Source organism: Macaca fascicularis, chromosome 3 (genome assembly GCF_037993035.2).
Source record: "Macaca fascicularis isolate 582-1 chromosome 3, T2T-MFA8v1.1".
Taxonomy (NCBI): domain Eukaryota; kingdom Metazoa; phylum Chordata; class Mammalia; order Primates; family Cercopithecidae; genus Macaca; species Macaca fascicularis.
In genome coordinates, this window is record NC_088377.1 from 81960658 (window position 1) to 81982454 (window position 21797).

Below are 21797 nucleotides of genomic sequence, written 5' to 3' on the forward strand. Positions count from 1 at the left end.
ACAAATTTTGGTAGAATCATGACAAACTCTTCCAATCCATTGGTACAGAATCATTTTGTTGTTTGATTTTGTGTTTGATTCATTTTCTTCTTACATCATTGTTTCTTTCTTTGTGATTCATCTGCTTTTTTTCTATACCTGACTCCTCTAGCTTTTCCCCTCTGATCAGTTTTACTGTGTCACCTTTTCCCTGTGTGTTCTTAGAGAATACTGCATGTTTGGTCTTTAAGTCAATAATTCTAAGTGAAGGAGAGAGGTTTGTAATCAATTAATAATGTTATTCACTGCATCCAACGAAAATTCATATTTCTGTCTTCGTCTAAGCTAGCTCCTTTTTTGTAACACACTGCAGCTCCACCTGGCATTTTCTTATCTTTTATCCTCCCTTTCATAGAGTTCACACATTTTCCTCTATTTATGCAGATATAAACACACCATGAGATGCTCCCCATGAAAACACCCTCTCAATATATGCAATGTCTTCCTCTCTGTGGTTGGGGGATCAGTCCTTGTTCCACGCTGGGTTTGATAACTGGCTTTGCTGTCCTTTTGTTTCTTACTCCTTCTTGATTCCAGCAAGGGCAAGCTAGTACTGATGCTTTTCATTGCTCAGAATCCTCCCTTACCAGGGTGCCCCTTTACCTTCACTTGGGTACCACCAGATCTTCTCTCTCAATATCTCCAAAGCTCTCAAGGGCATGTTGAAGGTTATGGATGCCAGCCAATTTCCAACAGCCAATGCTGTTCATTCAGTAGGTCTATTACAGATCAGAGATTTTCCCCTGTTCTCATGCTCATACTCTCTTGTTATGATTTGGAGATTTTAGCAGGTTTCTCATTTCATCAAAAGCAAAGCAGGAAAAACTACCATGCATGTCATTCACTGCTCCCAGGTTCATTTCATCTCTGTCCCATCATCCTAGCATGCAACATGCACCACCCTTCTCCTTCCCCACTGGGGTTTGCAGCATACTAATGAGTTGTGGCCCTCCAGGGGATTACAAAAGAGATATATAAATGTGGAGAAAAGAAAGACAAGAGCTCTTTTTTGTTTTAATACAGAACAGTCCTCCCCTGACACCCAGTAGCCAGGTATCTATCAGGTTCCTTCCTAGCAGTGAGAAGGTGAGTGTGGATATCTCTAAACTGGCTACTAACTTATACTTCTGTCTGTTTTCCCACTTCAATGGTCAAAATATGGATCAGCTGGGAAGTTTATCAGTTTAACCCAGTGGTTCTCAGACTTGGTTACAATTAGAATCACCCAAAAACATTTAAAATGCCTGCTGTTAAAGACTTACTCCAAATCAACCAAATCAGAATCTTTTTGGGTTAGCGACAGAAATCAGTATTTTTTAAACGCTTAAGTGATTCCAATGAGTAGACAGTTTAATGGCCACGGATCTAGCTTGTTCATGACATTGCTGAGGTTAATTCCTCTCACACGGTGGCACGTCATTACTAGCACTCCAAGGTTTGGATGAAATTTCAATAAGTAGTTGAAGAAGTTTAACCTTTACAATTGCTATCATCACCACCCACAACCACCCCCAATAACACAAAATAAAATAATACCTATCCCCTTTCATTATTACTCTATCAGAGGAAGATACCTTCTTATTTACTTAAGCACTATCTATTTAATCTTCTGTTTTCACTTATTCTGTTAATCTTATTAAAAGAAATTTCCTCTTAGGTTCATTATGTCTTATTTAACATTTTAATTTAATAAAATTATGCCAACTTAAAAGGTCCTAGTAATGAAAGAAGCAAGTATGTATTTTACTGCGTATTTATCTTTATTTTAGAAGGTAATTATCATAATGTAAGGTACTATAGTAACCCTAAAATGTAGTGCAAAAGCAAATTCACTTAAATGACATATTTATTAAATACCTATGAATAAAGACTTTAGAAAACACAAACATCAGTAGTATAAACACCTTCCAAGAAGGGTTTACATTCTTATTAACAAAGGAATGTAAACAAATAATGATAATGTGAAGTATCAACTGCTCTAATGACTGTCTTAGTCTGTTTTCTTTTGCTATAATAGAATACCTCAGAATGGGTTATTTATTTATTTATTTATTGAGACTGTCACTCATGCTGGAGTACAGTGATGTTAGCTCACTGCAACCTCCATCTCCCGGGTTCAAGCAATTCTCCTGCCTCAGCCTCCCAAGTAGCTGGGATTACAGGTGTCCACCAACACACCCGGCCAATTTTTTTTTTATTTTTAGTAAAGACAGGGTTTCACCATATTTGCCAGACTGGTTTCGAACTCCTGACTTCAGGTAATACACCTGCCTCAGCCAACCAAAGTTCTGGGGTTACAAGAATAAGCCACCATGAGACGGGGTAATTTATAAAGGGAAAATGTTGTTTTTCACAGTCTGGAGTCTGGGAACTCCAAGGGCATGGCACCAACAATAAGTAGCCCACTCCTGAGACACCGGCATTAATTTATTCATGACAGTGGAGCCCTCATGACCCAAGCACCTCCCAAAGGCCCGTCCTCCCAACACTGTTACACTGGGGACCAAGTTTCCAACACACTGACTTTTGGGAGACACATTTAAATTACAGCAATAATCTAACACAGTGTCTGGGAAATATCTGTCATTATATGAATGCTTGCTAAAAATAAATATATGGATGAATTTCATAAGCAAATAACTGTGGGAGAAGAAAGAGAAGCCACTAATTCATCCTGCAAGGATGGTGAGTATTCCAACAGAGGTGATGTCTGAGATGGGCCTAGAAAGTTGAGCAGGAAGGCTTAAGGTGATGCAGGAGAAGACAGGCAGTCTCAGCAGAGGCAATGCAGCTACCAGGCTCACAGGGACGGCAGGGCAGTGATGCAAAGGCCAGCCACACAGAGGGGAAAGTGAGGGGCCATAAGGGAGAGACGGGGCTGAGATGATAGGTCAGGAGCAGCTAGCACATGCCCATTTAGAAGTGTGATCTTTATCATGAACACACATGTGAGGCATTAAAAGTCTTGAATATTGGGCAAGAAGGACGAGGTTTACAATTTTAGAAATACTTTTCCCAGAGAAATATCAACATCTTGATTGTGCCTTTATTGCTGAATCAATATAAGTGGAATCTTGACAAAAACGCTTTCAGAAGAGTGCAACCAGAATAGGAAGATGCGCAGACATAGACTATCATCAAAAAGTACACAAGGTCATCTGCAGTGGGCACATAGAATTGGATTTGTGTTTTGTTTTTGTATTTTTAGTATTTCACCCCAGTTGGACATTGCTGGGAAAAGTTAAAAGAAAGTGAGTGGGCAAGTCATGTAAATATAAGGGAGAGAAAATTCCAGAAATGGGAACTGTGATGTGAAATGGGAGAACAGGTGGCATACTTAGGAGAAAGCAAGGAGTCAGGTGTGGCTAGAGTTGAAATTTCAGCAAGGTTGCGATTAAGTGGTTTGAGATGAAGCAGGAGAGGCTGCAGGGCCCAGACCAGGGAGGACCTGCAGGTCATAGGTAGGAACTGTTTCTTTCTTTCAAGAGATATAGGAAGCCAGAGGGGATGCTGTAATCTGACAGACACATTCCATGGGTGATGGTGGGCACTTACGCAGAGATGAGACTTTTGGGGTAGGGAGCAAGGGTGGCCCCAGGGAGCCACAAAACAAGCTGGTGAAAGCGTCCAGGTAGGAGTGCATGGACCATGGGCCAGGTGAGCAGTAGTAACATACTGAAAATGTGCACATTCAGGATTTCAATGGCAGAAGAGATAAGATTTGCTGATTTACCATGGAATATGCAGGACAAAACGCAATCAAGATTAGGATTTTGGCCTCAACTGACTTAAATTTCCTTGAGATTCTGAAAAATATTATATGACATGTGACTAAGTTACTAATGTGAGCATAAAGAGGGGAAAAAAGTCTCTGATATGAAAATATATTCCATGCTTTTTTCATCCCTTACATGTACTCCCAAATCCATGCCTTTCCCCCAGGCTCTAGGCTGTACTTGCAAAACTCTCCTCATCATGCAAGGAAGTCTTGGCATCTTTTGCACTCACTTAAGTAGAGAACATCCCAACTGCAGTCATACTCATACAGGAGGAAATGATTTACCTTGGAGATTCACTTCTCAAACCACATCTATTTGGTCTAGGCCAGTACCAGCCTTTCGATACTTTAAAAACTGACTCCAGTTGAATCATTATAATATTCAGATTTACAATGAGTTTTAGGTTCAAAATTAGGGGTTCTGAAAAGCTGCAAATTTACTCAACAGAGAGAAAGGGCCAGCCTGGGTTTTAAGAAAATAGCTTCTTATCAAGTGGCCTGCATCAGGATTCAGAAATCTCTAATATCAGAATGTGTACATCTGCTGAAACCTCATCAAAAACCATTGTGATGAGAAGTGTGAAATATTGTCCGTGTAGTACAATGATCCGTGCATTCACTTGTTATAGCCTGAATGTCCCCTGAGCCTGGTGCTGTGGGACTGCTGAGACCAACAGGGAGCAAAACACAACTTCTGCTTTCACGGGATTTATCGAAGCTCCATACTGGGGCAAGGTTTGTTTCACTATAATTATTAAGCTAATAGTTCTAGCTCTGTCCATTTCCCATAGGAACAAGCACACATCAAGGAATGTAATACAATATTTTCTTCAGAGCCCTGCTTGTGGGAGTTCTTTATCAATATTTTGATAATAACTCCCAACACACCCTCCTGTGGGGCTATGTATTGTATATTCCCAATTTATTGCACAAACCTTCCTTTCCCATGATGATGCATCAACAAGTCAAATTAGAATTTATCTGTTTAGTCTCGTTTCGGAAAAAACCTCTCTCTGCTTAATTCCTTCTACTTTAATTTTCCATTTCTGAAACACCATTGAACTAGCCCTCTGGAGGTCACCAGCAAAACCTCTGCATTCTCATTCTTCTGGATGACCCTGAAATATTTCATTTTTCCTGCCCATCTGTGTGAAATTCTGCCCCCCACTGGCCTTCGTGCCAAGATCTTCTTACCTCAAGGGATACAGAATTTTGTCCTCTTCCCTCTGTTCTACCCATAGCCCTCTTCTGTTCTGAGCCTGTGTCTGACCCATGCAGGATCTCACTTTACCAACACTTTTATCTATCATTTGTTATTAAGGTTAGAACTTAGGTTACCTATGACTGCTCTACTGAAATTTTCTCTCCAGTTTTCTGAATCCTACCGCACATTTTCATCTATATATGTGAACCAAACTAGCATCTCTGATCCTGCACAAATCACCTCACCCCTTCCTTGAAAACATATCTTCTCCCTGACATTTCTTATAATGTCATCAGTACTGAACTTTAAAATGCTCAGGTTTATATTTTAGCCTTTCTTAAAATCTTGTTTATTCCCATCCCTAGTGCCTCAATCTTTTCTCCCATCTGTCTGAAATTTATCATTTCTTTTTCCTCTGGATTCATCCTGGCCTTAACCTCAAAATTGTAAGCAGTATCCTTCCAATAGGTCATTAAATTGCCACCAGTCTTCTTCCTTTAATCAGCGGCTTCCAGATCATTCTTCCTAACATATTACTTATATGATGTCATTCTCATTGTCACATATTGGTAAAGCCTGTCTATTACTTACCAAACTCCATACTCTTCATCATGCCAGTCAAAGCCAAGCAGCATTTTATCTTAAACAATCTTTCCAAAGTGATCAACAATTATCCCTCTATGTTCAGCTTTATGATGAGGTCAAACTGGACTCTTCTACAAAAGCTGAACATACACTATGATTGTTATTGCATTGCTAAGACCTGGAATGGCTTTCTGACCTCAGTCAAACTTCTGCTCATTGTTCAAGATCCCATGTTAATGACTTCCCCTCTGTGAACCATGCTGTATTCATGCCCAGCAGAATGACGTCTCGGTTTGATGTCGTAGAAGAGCAAGAGTTTGTCATCAGGTAGAGCTAGAATCCAATCATGGCCCCATTATTACCTTGCTCAGATGTTTTCTGAAAATCAGTTTTCTAATCAGTAAAGTAGGCAAATATTGTCTATCTTACAAAATAGACATAAAAATTAGATTAGACCATGGATGTTAAATATCTAATGAAGTTCTTGATACATTTCAAATATTTTATAAATGTTATTCTGCTGTCCCTACTCTGTATGACTATTATACTATTTTTTTACTTCTCTTAGTCACGTACATTTTTAACTTTTATATTACCTATTATCATTCCAAAATAATTACAGTACCACAAAATAATTAAATTTACTTTGTTAAAAAATTGGTGTAGAAGGAAAAATAAATATGGAAAAATAAAGTACGATTGAAATAAAGTGAGAGTATATTAGAAAAATTGTTTAGTGTTGATGTCTATGTGAATTAATGTTTCAACAAATATATTTTGTCAATAAATTGTGGTGGACATGGTCTGTTGCTTATACTTCTTGTTTCTTTCCTTTCTTTAGAAAAGAAACTAAATTAAATTAACAAATTATAATTTATCCCACCCAAGTGCAATAAATAAACATTTACTTAAACCAATAAGTTAACTCTGGATACCAGAAACGGACCCGTGCCATTTACCAAAATAAGAAAGCATAGATAATGAATCAATGATCAACATAAATAATTGATGAATTGAGGGCTCAGCATAAATCAAAATGTGATGTTCATCTTCCCAATGATAAGGAGGAGGGACAGTCTGTATTCTCTATCACAGTATTCCATATAATATTGTCTTTAAAATATAAAAATTTTCTTGCTTCTGTAAGATACTAAGTCACAGAATAAAATAATTTTAGGAGAGAACTCTCCAGTCGCATTTTGTTCCCCTCATCCTGCAGATGAGGTTACAGGTTCAAGAAAGTAAAGACATTTAATGACACACAAATAAAGGGAAAGAGAGCCTACAACTTTGTATTGTGTTTAGACATGGATTGGCTGCCAAGTAGAAACTTTCTCATTGCTCCTCACATTTCTATTCAGAACCTTTTCTGCTTCTTTCACTTTTAAAAGCATTCTCTTTTTAAAGTAGTGAATTATAATGCATGAAAAATAACATTACCGTATTGTCGCCAGTCCACAGTAGGGGGTAGGTGCTGCCACAAAATAAGGTTGTTTAGATGATTTAAGTAGGAAGGTAGGGAATGAAAACCCTTCTGATTATACCACACCTAAAAAAAGAAAGATAATTTAATGGCTCTCACAAAATTAGTTCTTAAGTCTGTTTGTCAACTATTCTGGGATATAAAGAACATATGTGTCAATTAACTTCCAAGGCACCTGAGTGCAGGATTCAAAGTAATGTTCCTGCGTGGCTGACAGTGAGCAGTCAATTCCAGTATGCTAATTTTATATTTATCTCAAGCATATAATTTACAGCTAAAAATAGATTAATTTTCCCCAGAACAAATGTGAAAGTTGCTCTATAATTATATTCTTACAAGAAAAAAGGAACCAAAGCCTATCATTTTTTTTCTTTCTCAGTTAGTAAGCTAATGAAATTTGACCTGCAAATTAAAAGTGTGGAAGATGATCAGAAAAAGAATGATTACTTTCAAATTAATAACTGAGCATGGAACATTATTTCTCAGAATAAACTGAACTGAACATTTACTGAGAATGGAGAATAAAGTAGCATGCCTGTCAAGAGAAAGGTGAAAATAAGAGAAAGACAATGTTATTAAAGCTGGAATAAGAAGCATCATAAAAAACACTAATCAAACCATCAGTATCTATATTTCAAAGTATCAGTATTTTAATAAAAATGGAAATATATTATTAATTTGGAAAGCAAGTGAGTATCTTCAAGAACTGTGATGACTCCAACTGATGCATTTTGGTCTTAATTCAATTGACTGAACAGCTCATTTCTCTAGAAGAGTCTGCCTTTTGTGACAGATAATCCACTTGGTAGAATTAGAACTGCACCACAGCAAGTTAAGGCTTGGAGGAACCTATTCAAGTTCTCATAGTTTATGCAAACTTTGGACTAGATCTCAAATCCCTTCTAACTTGAGGGCTTCCAATCTATTTTCTTTCCACCCCTTCATGCTATAACTAATTATTTTTTGACCACAGTCTTGTGTGGCAGCTATTGTGCTCGTGGAAACAGTTAAGTAATAAAATATTGATCATATAGTTAAAAAACCAAAAACAGAATAAACAAAAACAAAACCCTAAGACACAAGACAATTGTTCCCCAATTCTTTCTCAAATAGCCTGCCTCTTCAGGCAATTCAGAAAGCAGACCTCATCTTTCACACCACTCGTTTTAAATATTTTCTTAAGTTCCCAGAGAAATCCTTGCCAATCATTTTTTTAAACCCCAAGGGGAAGAAGTGAAACTTGAGACCCACTAACTACAGAACTGTGAGTGTTCAAGGCTATGCCTAAACAGAGTGGGATTTTGTGACCAAAAAGAAAAAGAAAAAGAAAATCTAAAGCAACGTAGACACACAATTCTCCAAAGTAGGGTAAATTCCAAGTTCCTTTGATGGAAAAGTCAAAAGTGAACTGAAGGAGTTTATGTCATATATCAGAGGTGTGTCCACGTCACCCACCCACACAGCTCTGTACTGTCACCCTCTGGGGTCTCTCGCCCATGCCACCCTGCCCCCTCACACACACACACCTGCACAGGCACTAGCCAGATTTCTGGAAATGATAGAAGCTTAAGATTCTGTTGAAGTTATGGGACAGGCTAATCTGGCAGAAAAGCCCACTGCCTGTGGAAAGTGGAACCTCCCACTAGCCCTGTCTGTGACCTCCTTCTCCCCCAAGCCTTGATTCCCTTAACTGCTCAAATGAAGGGAAAAAGATAGAAGACACAATGATAGTCCCTGCCCTGAATTAAGGTTTTTTAATTTTGTTTTGTTTTATTATTTTAATTTTTGTTTTAAAAGTAGAGTGATTAAAAAAAAAACTTTAAAATGACACTACACTACAGTACAGAAACAAAAGCAGAGCTTCTTTGACAGAATGGAGCTAGAAAGACAGGAGGCTGCCTGCTCAGCCTCCTTAGCTTCACCCTTTGTAGACTCTGAGACCTCTGTTTGTGTTTTGTTTTTGTTTTTGTTTTTTTGAGACAGAGTTTTGCTCTTGTTGCCCAGGCTGGAGTGCAACGGTGCAATCTCAGCTCACCACAACCTCTGCCTCCCGAGTTCAAGGGATTCTCTTGCCTTAGCCTCCCGAGTAGCTGGGATTACAGGCATGCGTCACCACACCCAGCTAATTTTGTATTCTTAGTAGAGACGGGGTTTCTCCATGTTGGACAGGCTGGTCTCGAACTCCCAACCTCAGGTGATCTGCCCACCTTGGACTCCCAAAGTCCTGAGATTACAGGTGTGAGCCACTGCACCCGGCCAAAACTTCTGTTCATGATTGCATTAAGGGCCCTAGTTCTTCACCATCTCTGTATCCACATGCTTTACTATATGACTTTCATGCCCTCCCAATCTGATGCTGTGCTTGACCATGTGACTTGCTATGGCCAATAGAATGTGGCACAAGCAGAGGTTTGAGAGACACATGTACGTTCCTGAAGGCTCCCTTATGCCTCTGCTATCACTATGGGAGCATGGCCAGACTAATCTGCTGGAGGATCAGATGCAACAGTGGAGCTGAGACCTCCACTGTCATCCCAGCTGAAGCCAATAGCCAGCCAACCACACACATGTTCATTCCTGGCCAAGATCAGCCCCGCTCATTCTGTATTAGAAAAACCTCACAGACCCATGAGCTAAATGAACGCCCATTGTGGAGGCCACTGAGCTTTGAAATTGTTGTTGTAGAGCATTATTGTAGCCATAGAATACCAACATAGTGATTTACACTGGAATAAGGTGTTACTGTACCAAAAACTGAAAATAGTTGGCATCGCTTTTGAGAACAGCAAGTTGGGGGACAAAGAAACAATCAGAGAAGCCTGGAAATACATGATAAAATACTTAGGAATACTGGAGAAAAATAATAAAAAAACAAACTGCTATAAATAGCTGAAAAAAGGACGATGCATATTACAGTGTGAGAACAGTGGGTAATATTATCACCTGTATTAACTTCAAAGATGGAAATGGTGCCCAATAAACATTTTGACCTGGGTATGGAGCTCTCTAGAGAGAATGTTGAAAGACATGGCCTCAGAAGAAAGATCAAGTCAAGGGTGCGATTGTAAGAACTTTGTTGAGATCTTCAAAGAATGATGCTGCTTAGAGACTCTCTCAGGGGGACACAGGGCTTTTAGGAACCTAAAGGGTGTTGTCCCCTAGTATTCTGGCATTCCCCAAATGCCACTAATTAATTTTAGAGAGAGCAGCATATCTCAACAACATCGTGAGAGTAGCTTGTGGATCTCAGTTAGAAAACTAGAAAACCTAGAGTGCTTTATAGGAAGCTGTATCAAGAAGGTACCCCAGGCTGGAATACAAGTAAAATGTAAATAGCTCTCTAAGAACCCAGCTGTCCACAGGCAGGAAGCAGGCTGAGAGCTACTCAAAAGGTATATTTTAAAGTATCTTCACACACAGCCATGGAGGGCAATGGAAGGGAAAGCACCTCACAGAGTAGAATTAAGGGCCAATGCAGATGATGAGCTGGGGGACATTCCCAGGACGCAGAACCAGGGCCTGGCTAAGGAGCATCCCAAATTCCCCACAGCTAGTGCAGCCTGGCACCATCTGTTATGCACAGCCCACAGCAGCACAATCCCACAGACTCATGAGCGAAATGTATGTTTACTCTGATGCTACTAACAGTTTGCAGTTGTTTGCTATATAGCATCATTTTGGTAATAAATGATTGATTTGCAGAGTTCCAAGGAACAGATTTTAAAATGTTCTGGAACTCCTGATCCGTTCCTTTATAAACTGGCCTTTACTTGAGAAAGGTTTTATAAATTCTTTAAGTAATAAATGCATACTTTGTGATGATCTTAAAGTTAGCATTCAGGACTTAAAAGAGTTCAGAGAAAAAGCTTTTCTTTCCTTCTTTCTTTTTCTTTTTCTCCTAAGAATGGTTTTCTAAAACTAGGCTGTGTTCTGGAAATAAGCTGTGGGATTTCCTTCCCTACCAGTCCATAAGTCATGAAGTGATAAAGACCAATAAATGAAATAGGAAATTAATCTTCTTTTAGGAACATACTATGACACCCCAGAACAGACCTTTCATCTCAGGAATAACAGCCCCTCAGAAAAGTAACTAAGTAGCTATAAGAAAAAAAAAAAACTCAGTGGATATTCAAATACATTAAATTCCATGGGAGAACAGAATTATGCAAAAAAAAACAAAAGGGAAAATGTGTTTGGTTTCTTTAACTGAAGTGTGTAAGTTCTAAAGAGTGTTTTGATTAAACAAGCTAAACACTCAAGATGTGAATGATAGAACTCATAAAGGTCGCACAAGAGACATTCTACAAGATAATGAACCATACATTAAGCCTATTCATATGCAAATTTTCCATGTTTTCCTTCAGAAAGACTATGAAACTCATATCATCTGTGTTGGTGAATGTAGCCTAAAGGCTGAAAGAAAAAACTGGTCATTAATTACAGAAAAATAAATGCAATCATTTGATGCACTATCAGCCGCCAGCAGTTCTGGTGAGTATGTCAAATAATAGATTGCCCTTTACACCCCACAACAACGTTGAGTTCCTTGGCTTGCTGGAGAGGAGCTCAGCCTCCAAAGGGTCAAGTATAATTCACCTGCATGCTTGTGCCTGTCAAAGAACACGTAAATAACATTAAAAACTCAGCAATCACCACTCAAATGTGTCAGTACAGAAGACTCATCTAAACAAAGACAAAAAAGTTACAGACGTGAGGGGAACACACAAATCCCCAGCCACTCATCACTGAACAAGAGGTCTGTGCCTTAAACACTTCAAAGCAAAGACACAACCATCTCCTATGAATATGTAAGAAGGGTTTAGATTGGGATAGACTAAAAAGTCGGAATATTTGTAGAGGAAATGAACAGATTCCTTCTGCTAATTAGGTGTATTTTCATAACAGCCACATAATATGTTCCAATATATGTCAGCAAATATATTTTAAGTTATTTTTCTATCAAGTTATTAAAAATGATATTTTCATATTGAGCTTTAAATCTTCATGCATGTGTGTTGCCTTGAGAAGGAAAAGAGATTTGAACAAACCTCAGCTTTTGGAGAGATTCCTGAATCATCCACACCATGACTGAAAATTTTTCCCAGGGATTACATTGTAATGCATGACTGTTAAAATTTTGTTTAGGGATTACATTGTGAAGTATGACTGTCTCGTCAGGGATGACATTGTGAAGTACCTGTAAGAATTTTTATTTCACTGAATAAACCTCCAACATGGGCTTATCTTTATCCCAATAAGCTTCTTCAGGTTCACATGAACCATGAAAGTCCCCACTACAGAAAAGACAGAGTGCCTTCCTGGGCTCATGGAGATTGTTCTTGTTCTCATAGTTCCACAATGGGTTCATGAGTAGACACAACATCCACACACTACAGAATGAAATGTCTATACTGATGTCCTAACAGGAACTCACACTCACTCTCCCACAGTGGATTTAACTTCTTCCCACAATCTACCCTTCTCCGATTTCTCTCTCAATCAAACACAATACTATTTCTCTAGTCATGGAGACTGAATGCTTTGAATCTTTCTGCTTTCCCCATTTTAACGTAGTGTTGACTTTTTTCCTTAAACAACAACTCACTGTTGGGTTCACCACTTCTCTATTCCTACTGATGGATCAAGGCATCTTTCCTTTATCTCAGTCCCCATTCTCTCACATCTGAAGAATCCCCCCACCTAGCCTCTCTAATTCCAAGGGGACCATTCCTAATTCACAGGAATAGTCCTGGCAGGGCTTGAAAATCCAGGACTCCTAAGAGTAGCTCTGTGTAACTACTGCTTTCTTTGTGTCATCTCCAGGCCTATTTATCCAGCCTTCTGGAAGATAAGGCATTTACATGAATGGAAGAACTCCTTGGCCAGCAAAGAAACTAGTGATATTTCCAATTATCACAACTATGGATACTTTAAAAATAGATTTTTTCCTCCACTTTGTATTTACTAGGTGAAGTCCTGTCTTAACAAAAAGCAAAAACCTATTTCTTCCATTTCTAATGAAAAACAAGTCATTTTTTTCTCAAGACAATGTTTACATATAATTTTTCTTAATGCTTAGTAACAAATGCTGGGATTTAATCTGGTCCTTCCCAACCCTGTGCTCAAAAATATATTTGAATGTTGAGTTTTCCTAAATACTTTCTAAAACAGGAAAAAAAATAAAAAGAATATGATTACCTTTGCCAGAGTTTGGGTTTTTGATATGTTTGCATTTGCACCTCCAGCTTCACTGGGGATTTGTACTCCAAAAGACCAACCTCCAAGCCTGTTAACAATGAACATTGTGTTAGTGCTTCAACCACAGAACACCAGGACTGCTAACCAGAGGGTGTTCATTACTAACCCCACCAGGTACAGCAGTCTTAGGACAGTAGCCAGCTGAGCATCTGTGATCTGTGACATGAACACACAGGCAGAAGCGCTGTGCTAATGGAAGTTGCCTGGCTCTCAAGCCAGGCAAAATGGAAGGCACTGATAATTGAGAAGGTCTGGATAAGGCTGGCCACATTAGAAAGTGTACTTGTCACGCCTAACTGTCTTGTGAGGACATACATGCCGTGTAACAGATAGGGCTTGATCATCACCACTGTAATTATTTTAATTAATGGTCATTCCCTCTACGAAACCACTATTCAGACTTTCTTGGGCTAGGTGTGGTGGCTCACGCCTGTAATCCCAGAATGTTGGGAGGCCAAGGCAGGTGGATCACCTGAGGTCAGGAGTTCGAGACCAGCCTGGCCAACACAGTGAAACCTTGTCTTTTTCTGTATTTTGTAAAAATACAAAAAAAAATTTAAAAACCAGCTGGGCATGGTGGCAGGCGCCTGTAATCCCAGCTACTGAAGAGGCTGAGGCAAGAGAATCTTTTGAACCCGGGAGGCGGAGGTTACAGTGGACATCATGCCATTGCACTCCAGTCTAGGCAACAGAGCAAGCAAGTCTCTATCTCCAAGGAAAAAAAAAAAGGAAAAAAAAAAAAAGAAAAACAAAAAGTGTTTTTTTTTTTTTTTTGAGACGGAGTCTCGCTCTGTCACCCAGGCTGGAGTGCAGCGGCCAGATCGCAGCTCACTGCAAGCTCCACCTCTCGGGTTGACACCATTCTCCTGCCTCAGCCTCCCGAGTAGCTGGGACTACAGGCGCCCGCCACCTCGCCCGGCTAGTTTTTTGTATTTTTTAGCAGAGACGGGGTTTCACTGTGTTAGCCAGGATGGTCTCGATCTCCTGACCTCGTGATCCGCCCGTCTCGGCCTCCCAAAGTGCTGCGATTACAGGCTTGAGCCACTGCGCCCGGCCTAAAGAATTTCTTAATAGTGATCATAATCTTTTGAGGCATTTCTGGTTTGTTTTCCCTACTCTATTTCTTTAATCTTCCACTCAAATCTTGCCTGGTTCAGGAAGGCATTCCAGACAATTTCAGGTGGGTTGGATGTTCCTTGTCTTTTGAGTTCCCACAATACCCTACATTTCCATCCATTGTTATCAATTACCACACGGGATTTTATTGTCTATTTGCCAGTTTATCTTTATACAGCTCTGTGAATTTTTCCTGGTTGGGAATTATATCTTTTTTTTTTTTAATATCTCCATGAGTTGCACAGTATGTTGTATCTATTAAACTTAAAAAAAAGTTAACATTTAAAAAATATAATGTTAACTATTATATCAATAAAGTTTGTCTTCCACCCACTAGATAAAAGGAGACTGAAGAATAGTTTTCTCTTCTATCATAGTGTTCTACTCTCAGCAAAAATTCAGGTAAAGGAATAAGTACACATTCCCAACTGGCTCAATTGAATACATTCATTCATTCAATAGATACTGACTGAACATCTTTGATATGCCAGATAATATTCTACATTCTGGGCACACAAGCGCCCACCTTCAAAAAGCTAACCATCAGCTCATGCCTGTAATCCTAGCACTTTGGGAGCCCGAGGTGGGAGGATCACCTGAGGTCAGGAGTTCGAGAACAGCCTGAGCAATATGGTGAAACCCTGTCTCTACTAAAAATACAAAAAAACTTAGCTGAGTGTGGTGGCAGGAACCTGTAGACCTAGCTACTCTGGAGGCTGAGGCATCAGAATCGCTTGAACCTGGGAGGTGGAGCTTTCAGTGAGTCAAGATCGTGCCACTGCACTCCAGCCTGAGTGACAGAGTGAGACTCCATTTCGGGAAAAATAAAAAGCTAATCATCAGAGTTAGAACAGAAAACCAGAGATTCTAGTGTATGTTGAAAGACATTAAGAGGTGGAGGCAGGCAAACCCCAGAGGGGCAGGTAGAGGGCAGTAGGGAGTCCCAGACAATAAGGTCAGCCTATGGGATGCCTTCGTACATGAAGCAATATAATACATTTGGGGGACATGGGAAAATTACAGTGGGCAGATGTTATTAAGATTCAAAGCAATGAGAAGCACTCACTGCTGATCTCCCTCATCTGGATTCACCCCCTTAGTCTCAAGGAAATTCAACACAACACAAAAGGTTTCCCAAAAATTGCCCAAGAGGAATTTCAAGATGCTAATTGTACCCAGGTTCCCACATTGAATGCTGCATAATAGAGATAATTCTAAAGTAAGGCCTTGCTTTCATTATGCTGTAAACTTATCTGCTCTTATCCCTAAAGCAGTAAAACTGCTTCTGGCTCTGGTGCTTCTGCCATTGACAAATCTCAACTGATAGGATTTCCCCTAGCACTTAAAAGAGTGAAAGTCAGCAGTAAGGAATCTTAATAAGGTCCATGGCATCTATTTAGAATTTTTATGAGCACCAAGGTCAGTCTTAGATTTTTGAGTTTTGAAGAACATTGGCATTTAAAACAATAAGTTTTCCACAGTAATGCAAATACAACAGTAAAGACCCAGCAAGAGATTTGAACACACCTTGGTTTTTCAGATGGCGCCAGCAAGTACTCCTCCATATTGAAGCCTGAGAGATTCAACAGTGTGTGGCCCAGGTGGTTGGTCAGGTAGGGAGCACCGGAACTTCTATTCGGACACTTCTGAAATTGTTTTCAAAAAGAAAAAACAAAAACTTTTTTATAACTCACAAACTGGTTCACTGACATTACTCGAAACTACATGTGACTCTTCTCTAGCTTTCAATTTTTAACAAATTATCTGTAACCTTTCATATGTTCTGATTTCTAAAATCTCTTTCAGGGTCACATATATTTGAGAATTATGCCAGATATCCACTGTGACTTTTGCGGTCAATTATATCTGAGAACTTCAAATCCTTTTCTGTATGTAAGTTTGGGCAGATTTACAAAAACTAAAAAGGAAAAAAAAATGTTTTCACTGGGGTGATCTTGCATTTGACGAACCTGAAAGAGAGTCAGAGACAACTAGTGGGAGGAAGGTAAGCAGTATAACTCAAAGGCATGTGTCTCTTTCATAAGGGTCTAAAGTAGAAATCAAACAGCTTTTCTCCAGCGACTCACCAGCATGCCAACAACACCAGCTCTGCATCATGGAATAATCACCTAACAAGGTAGGAGGCGGTGGTCAACACAACACAAAACCCAGGCCACGGGAGGCTGCGCAGTGATGTGCTCTGCCCTGCCACAGAACGGCTTTGGAGTTAATGTGCTTTGTTTCCATTTCTCAAACACTTTCAGAAAAGATGATATATTAAAATAGGAAACGACTCTGTCTCTGAGTCTTTTGTTGTCAAAATGCCAGGGGTTTGGTCTTGCTGCACAGAAAGCCAATCACTGAGACCATGGGTGTTGCCAGGGAGGAAGCCTTTAACTGAGTTCTGCAGCTGCGGAGAATGAAAAAGTCTCAAATCCATGTTCTCAACCATCTAAAACTGGTGGGGGTTATATGGAGGGGAAAATGGGAAAACAGGAATGAAGGAGGGGTAAGGAAGCAATCATGATGCATGAGGGGTCTGGAGTCTCATTTTCTGAATTCAGGGATCCAATGTATTTCAGTCCCTTGCCTGAGGATCAGTTTCTTGAGGAAGAAACTCGGGTGGTGAAACAAACGTAAGTTTCAAGTTTTAAGACCAGGGAGGGTCCATTTCCATGTTTATTCAAAACTCCATAAATATTACTTGTAAGATACATTTGGGCCAGTTTCAAATTCATTACAGCTTTGGAAGCTTGTCTGCTTATTTGCAAAATGAAAACGGAAACAAGCTTACCTAAATGCTTGGATTTGCTGTTAGGTTCAGATACACATGAAAGAACTACAGCAAAGTAAGAAGGGCGATAGACATTTAAGATACTGCTTTCAGGGTGTTGAAAGAAAGGCTTGAGGAAAGATACGAAAAAGAATAATAATTGTTGTACATCATAATTCAGCAAAACTCACTTATTTGTGGAATCTAACAAAGTCAAACTCATAGGAACACAGAGTAAAATGGTGATTGGCAGAGAGGATATTGGTCAATGGTTACAAAATTTCAGCTAAACAGGAGGCAGAAGTACAAGAGATCTATTGTACAACATGATGACTACAATTAGTAACAATGTATTGTACCTTGAAAATTGCTGAAAGAGCCAGTTGAGGTGGCTCACACCTGTAATCCCAGCACATTGGGATTACATTCCTGAGTTTGAGACCAGCCTAGGCAACATGATGAAACCCCATCTCTGATAAAAATACAAAAATTATCAGGGTGTGGTAGCACGATCCTGTGGTCCCAGCTACTCGGGACGCTGAGGCAGGAGAATGTCTTGAACCTGGGAGGCAGAGGTTGCAGTGAGCCAAGGTGGCACCACTGCACTCCAGCCTGGGCCACAGAGCGAGACTGTCTCAAAAAAACGAAAAAAGAAAATTGCTAAAAGAGTAGATTTTAACTTTGGGAGGCCGAGGCAGGCAGATTACAAGGTCAGGAGATCGAGACCATCCTGGCTAACATGGTTAAAACCCCATCTCTACTAAAAATACAAAAAAATTAGCCAGGCGTGATGGCGGGTGCCTGTAGTCCCAGCTACTCAGGAGGCTGAGGCAGGAGAATGGCTTGAAGCCGGGAGGTGGAGCTTGCAGTGAGCCAAGATCGCACCACTGCACTCCAGCCTGGGCGACAGAGCAAGACTCTGTCTCAAAAAAAAAAAAAAAAAAAAAAAAAGAGTAGATTTTTAGTATCCTCAACACACACAAACACACACACACAAATAGTAATGTTGGGATCAGGAAAAAATACCCCAGAATATGGTGCTTTCACATGCTGAGCTGAAGAAGTTTCAAGGTGTCTCGGACCTCCCTCCTATCCACCTTCTCTCCCAAAGCACAGGACGAAGTTGAAATTCTTTACCTACCTAAGATCTAGACCCACCAAGGAGAATGTTTTATTTCTTCTCCTCCCTGTAAGACCAAGAATGTAACCAAACCTAAACAGACAATGTCTACTCCCAGATCCATTTATTCTTTATTGTAATCTTTTATTGTCCCAGTACAGAATTCGTCTTCTCCCTCCATGACCTGATTTGCCAGGACCCAAGGCCCTATACTTTCTGTAAACTTGAGATGATACATAAACATCTGAACTTCATTGGGGGATAGATAATAACCCTGTAATTCTCCTCCTGTACATGTTAAAAGAATTCATGTGCCTTTTCTCCAATTAATCTGCCTTTTATGAGCTGAATTTTTAGCAAACCTACAGAGGATGAAGGGCAAGTTTTCCTGTGCCCCTGCAATAAGTACATGAGGTAATGCATATATTAAATAGCTGGATTTAGCCATTCCATAATGGGGGTGTGTGTGTGTGAGAGAGAGAGAGAGATTTTATATATATATATATATGTTATATATATAAAAAATATATAAAAATCATGATATATGTATATATCACATCATTTTATATATAATAGATATAATATCAATATGGTATGGTGTAATCACAAATATAGATAACTTCTGCTTCTCAATTAAAATAAATAATCAGCCAAACTGGATGAACATAACAACCGTTAAAGTTTTCCTACCTCTAGCTTTCCTCTCTCCAACTCAATTTACCACCCCCTATACCTATCAAGATACATCCTTCAAAATGGTGTTTTCAGTTAGATTATTTCCTTGCTAAAAAAAATTCCAATTCTTATCAAGAATTCAGGTCTACTAGAAAATGTCCTTGGTCTCATTCTAACCATTATCTGTGTAGGTGTCCCCAAATACACCCTCTGTATTAAACTGAATATTGACACCCCCGCCCCCCACCAAAATATCAGGCCCTCATCTCTGGACTCTTTAAATGCTACTTAGTATCTTGATGATGTTATTAAGTTGCAGATCTTGAGTCCAGAAGATTATCCTGGATTGTGACAGTTCGCCCTCATGCAGTCACCTTGTAACTGAGCTGCTTAGCAGTTTAGCCTCAAACCTCATTTTAAAATGTTTTATCCTTTCCCTCTTCCTCTTTCCCCTCCCCAGTTTCAAGATGTAGCTCTGAGATAAACTTTACAGCCTTGAAATGTTTTCTTTCTCTTTCCTTTCCCACTTCATGCCCCCATGCCTTATGCACATTTATTTATCTAGATGCTTGTTAAGCACACGCCGTGCTCACTTATCCGGTCATATAATTCCTTAAAAGTTTCAGGGGACTAGACAACTCTGAAAATCTGTCCCCAGCGAAAGATTACTTCAAGGCTGGAACCCATTCCCAGCTGAAGATTGACTATAAGATTGACTGTGATTAGTTTGTAACCTGGCAGGATCCACGATGGGGTCAGCCTCTTCACCAAATGAAACAACAATTCAAGATGAGTCATTGGAGTAAGTAACCCCTCCTGGGACCTCCTAGCTCCCCCTCTCCCCAACCCCCAAGCTACCACCCCTGCCTCTTCCGCATTCCAAACCCTTTCTTTAAAAAACCCTGTGTTCCCTCCACAAATTACAGCAGAATTGCTGTAATTTCTGCTCTTCCCCTTGCTGGCACAGATAATAAAATCTTGCTTACTTTTAATCAGCTTGTTATTATTTTGACCTCTTTCTACAAGCAGTGAGCAGCCAGGTCCTTTTGCTGGTTACAACCTGTGCCACTGTGAGAGGGAGACAGAGGAGGACTAGACAGAGAAAGAAGGGGAGAGGACACTGTGACAATGGAGATAGAGATGTGTGTAATGTCACCAGAGGCCAAGGAATTCCAGAAGCAAGAGAAGCTGGAGGAGGAAAAGGACAGATTGTCCTCAAGAGTCTTCAGACACCTTAATTTCACTCCAGTGACACTGACTTCAGACTTCCAGCCTCCAAGAACCATGTGAGAATAAACTCATGTTTTCTTAAGTCACCAACTGTGTGATAATTTATTACCTCAGCGACAAGAAACAAATCTGCCCTCCACCTATTCTGTGTAAAGCCACACTCACTCCCGATGACATGTTTTGGGTCATAGTATTGCTATCCATGGGAGCCCAGGCCCTGAAAATTCCTGTTTGTTCTTTAGAGTTAGCTCAATTCCTGTTCCCCTTTGAGCCTTTTCTAATGATGTCTCTTCCAAATCACGTTTTCATCCTCAGAAGAACTAACCATGGAACTTTTTTGTAGGTTTGGAGAGAGCCACAGCATCTTTGATAAAACATGAGGAAATCGGTCAGGCACGGTAGCTCACACCTGCAATCTCAGCACGTTGGGAGGCCAAGGCGGGTGGATCACAAGGTCAGGAGTTCGAGCCCAGCCTGGCCAAGATGGTGAAACCCCATCTCTACTAAAAATACAAAAATTAGCTGGGTGCAGTGGCACATGCCTGTAACCCCAGCTACTCAGGAGGCTGAGGCAGAAGAATCACTTGAACCCAGGAGGCTGAGGAGGCAGGGAGTCCAGATCATGCCACTGCCCTCTAACCTGGGTGACAGAGTGAGACTCTGCCAAAAAAAAAAAAAAAGAGGAAATTGACATGCCCTTGCAGACCCAGGGCTTCCAGATAGCACACATGTATTTAAGGGGAGAGAAATATTTTTTCCTTCTGGTAAAACACAGTCAGCTTGGCTCAACATGAACACTAAAGACCAGAGAACTGGCCATGGGTATATAGGCCTTCCTTCCACACATCTTTGAGTACATTTCCTTTGAGCCATCCCTGAAGAGTAACCACACCCATTGCTTAGGACTTTCATTAATTCCACCTCAACTCCTTCTCTCCTGAGGTTCTCTGATTTCTAACGTGTGGTCCAGTATTTCTCAAAGTGCATCCCGAAACACACTGGTGCCACAAAAGGGAAGGACTCTTCAGTCAAATTTGCAGAAAATGCTGCATCTACTCCACTGTCAATTCAAGGACAATTTCATTATCACCAAATAGCTTCTTAGAAGAGCTGTGGCAAAGATACCTGCTTAATACTGCTTTATCCAACATCTGTGAAACTTACTTGACTATGGAACTCTTTCATGTAAAACATTTCTTTCTCACATATTACTGAAATCTCACAGTTCGTGTGAGTTGAAGTGAATTTAGGAACATAAACACCAATCATTCTGATATTAACCCAGTCTAATCCCAATAGACCTTAGGTAGCTGGTGGTACTAAAAGCTACTAGTATAATAGAATGATCAAATCAAGCCTAGAGAATACGAGTGTGGTGTGAAAAATTAGAGATCTCATGAGTGTTGAGGCATAGAAAACAATCTCCCAAAATATGCTGCTTGTGCATGCTGGGCATATCTATCAATTGAAAGGCCTCAGAAATAAGCCTCAGAATCAAGGTCCCTGGAACCTTGTCTTGTTCCTCCTCCGTTCCAA

At 40.0% G+C, this 21797-nt stretch overlaps 1 protein-coding gene and 1 long non-coding RNA gene across 2 annotated transcripts in view; one reads left to right on the top strand and one right to left on the bottom strand.

Annotated features, from left to right (window-relative positions):
• Positions 1-21797, bottom strand: part of ABCA13 (ATP binding cassette subfamily A member 13) — a 410641-nt gene that overhangs the window by 172893 nt on the left and 215951 nt on the right. Inside the window, exons 31-33 of the mRNA XM_074036523.1 lie at positions 15991-16109; positions 13288-13375; positions 7047-7155 (exon numbers count right to left, since the gene is read on the bottom strand). Coding sequence (XP_073892624.1) covers positions 7047-7155; positions 13288-13375; positions 15991-16109 — 316 coding nt within the window. The remainder of the gene's footprint in view (positions 1-7046; positions 7156-13287; positions 13376-15990; positions 16110-21797) is intronic.
• On the top strand, positions 19612-20347 carry LOC135969889 (uncharacterized). Its single transcript, XR_010585245.1, has 2 exons — positions 19612-19833; positions 20061-20347. It is a non-coding gene; the product is annotated as an uncharacterized lncRNA (long non-coding RNA).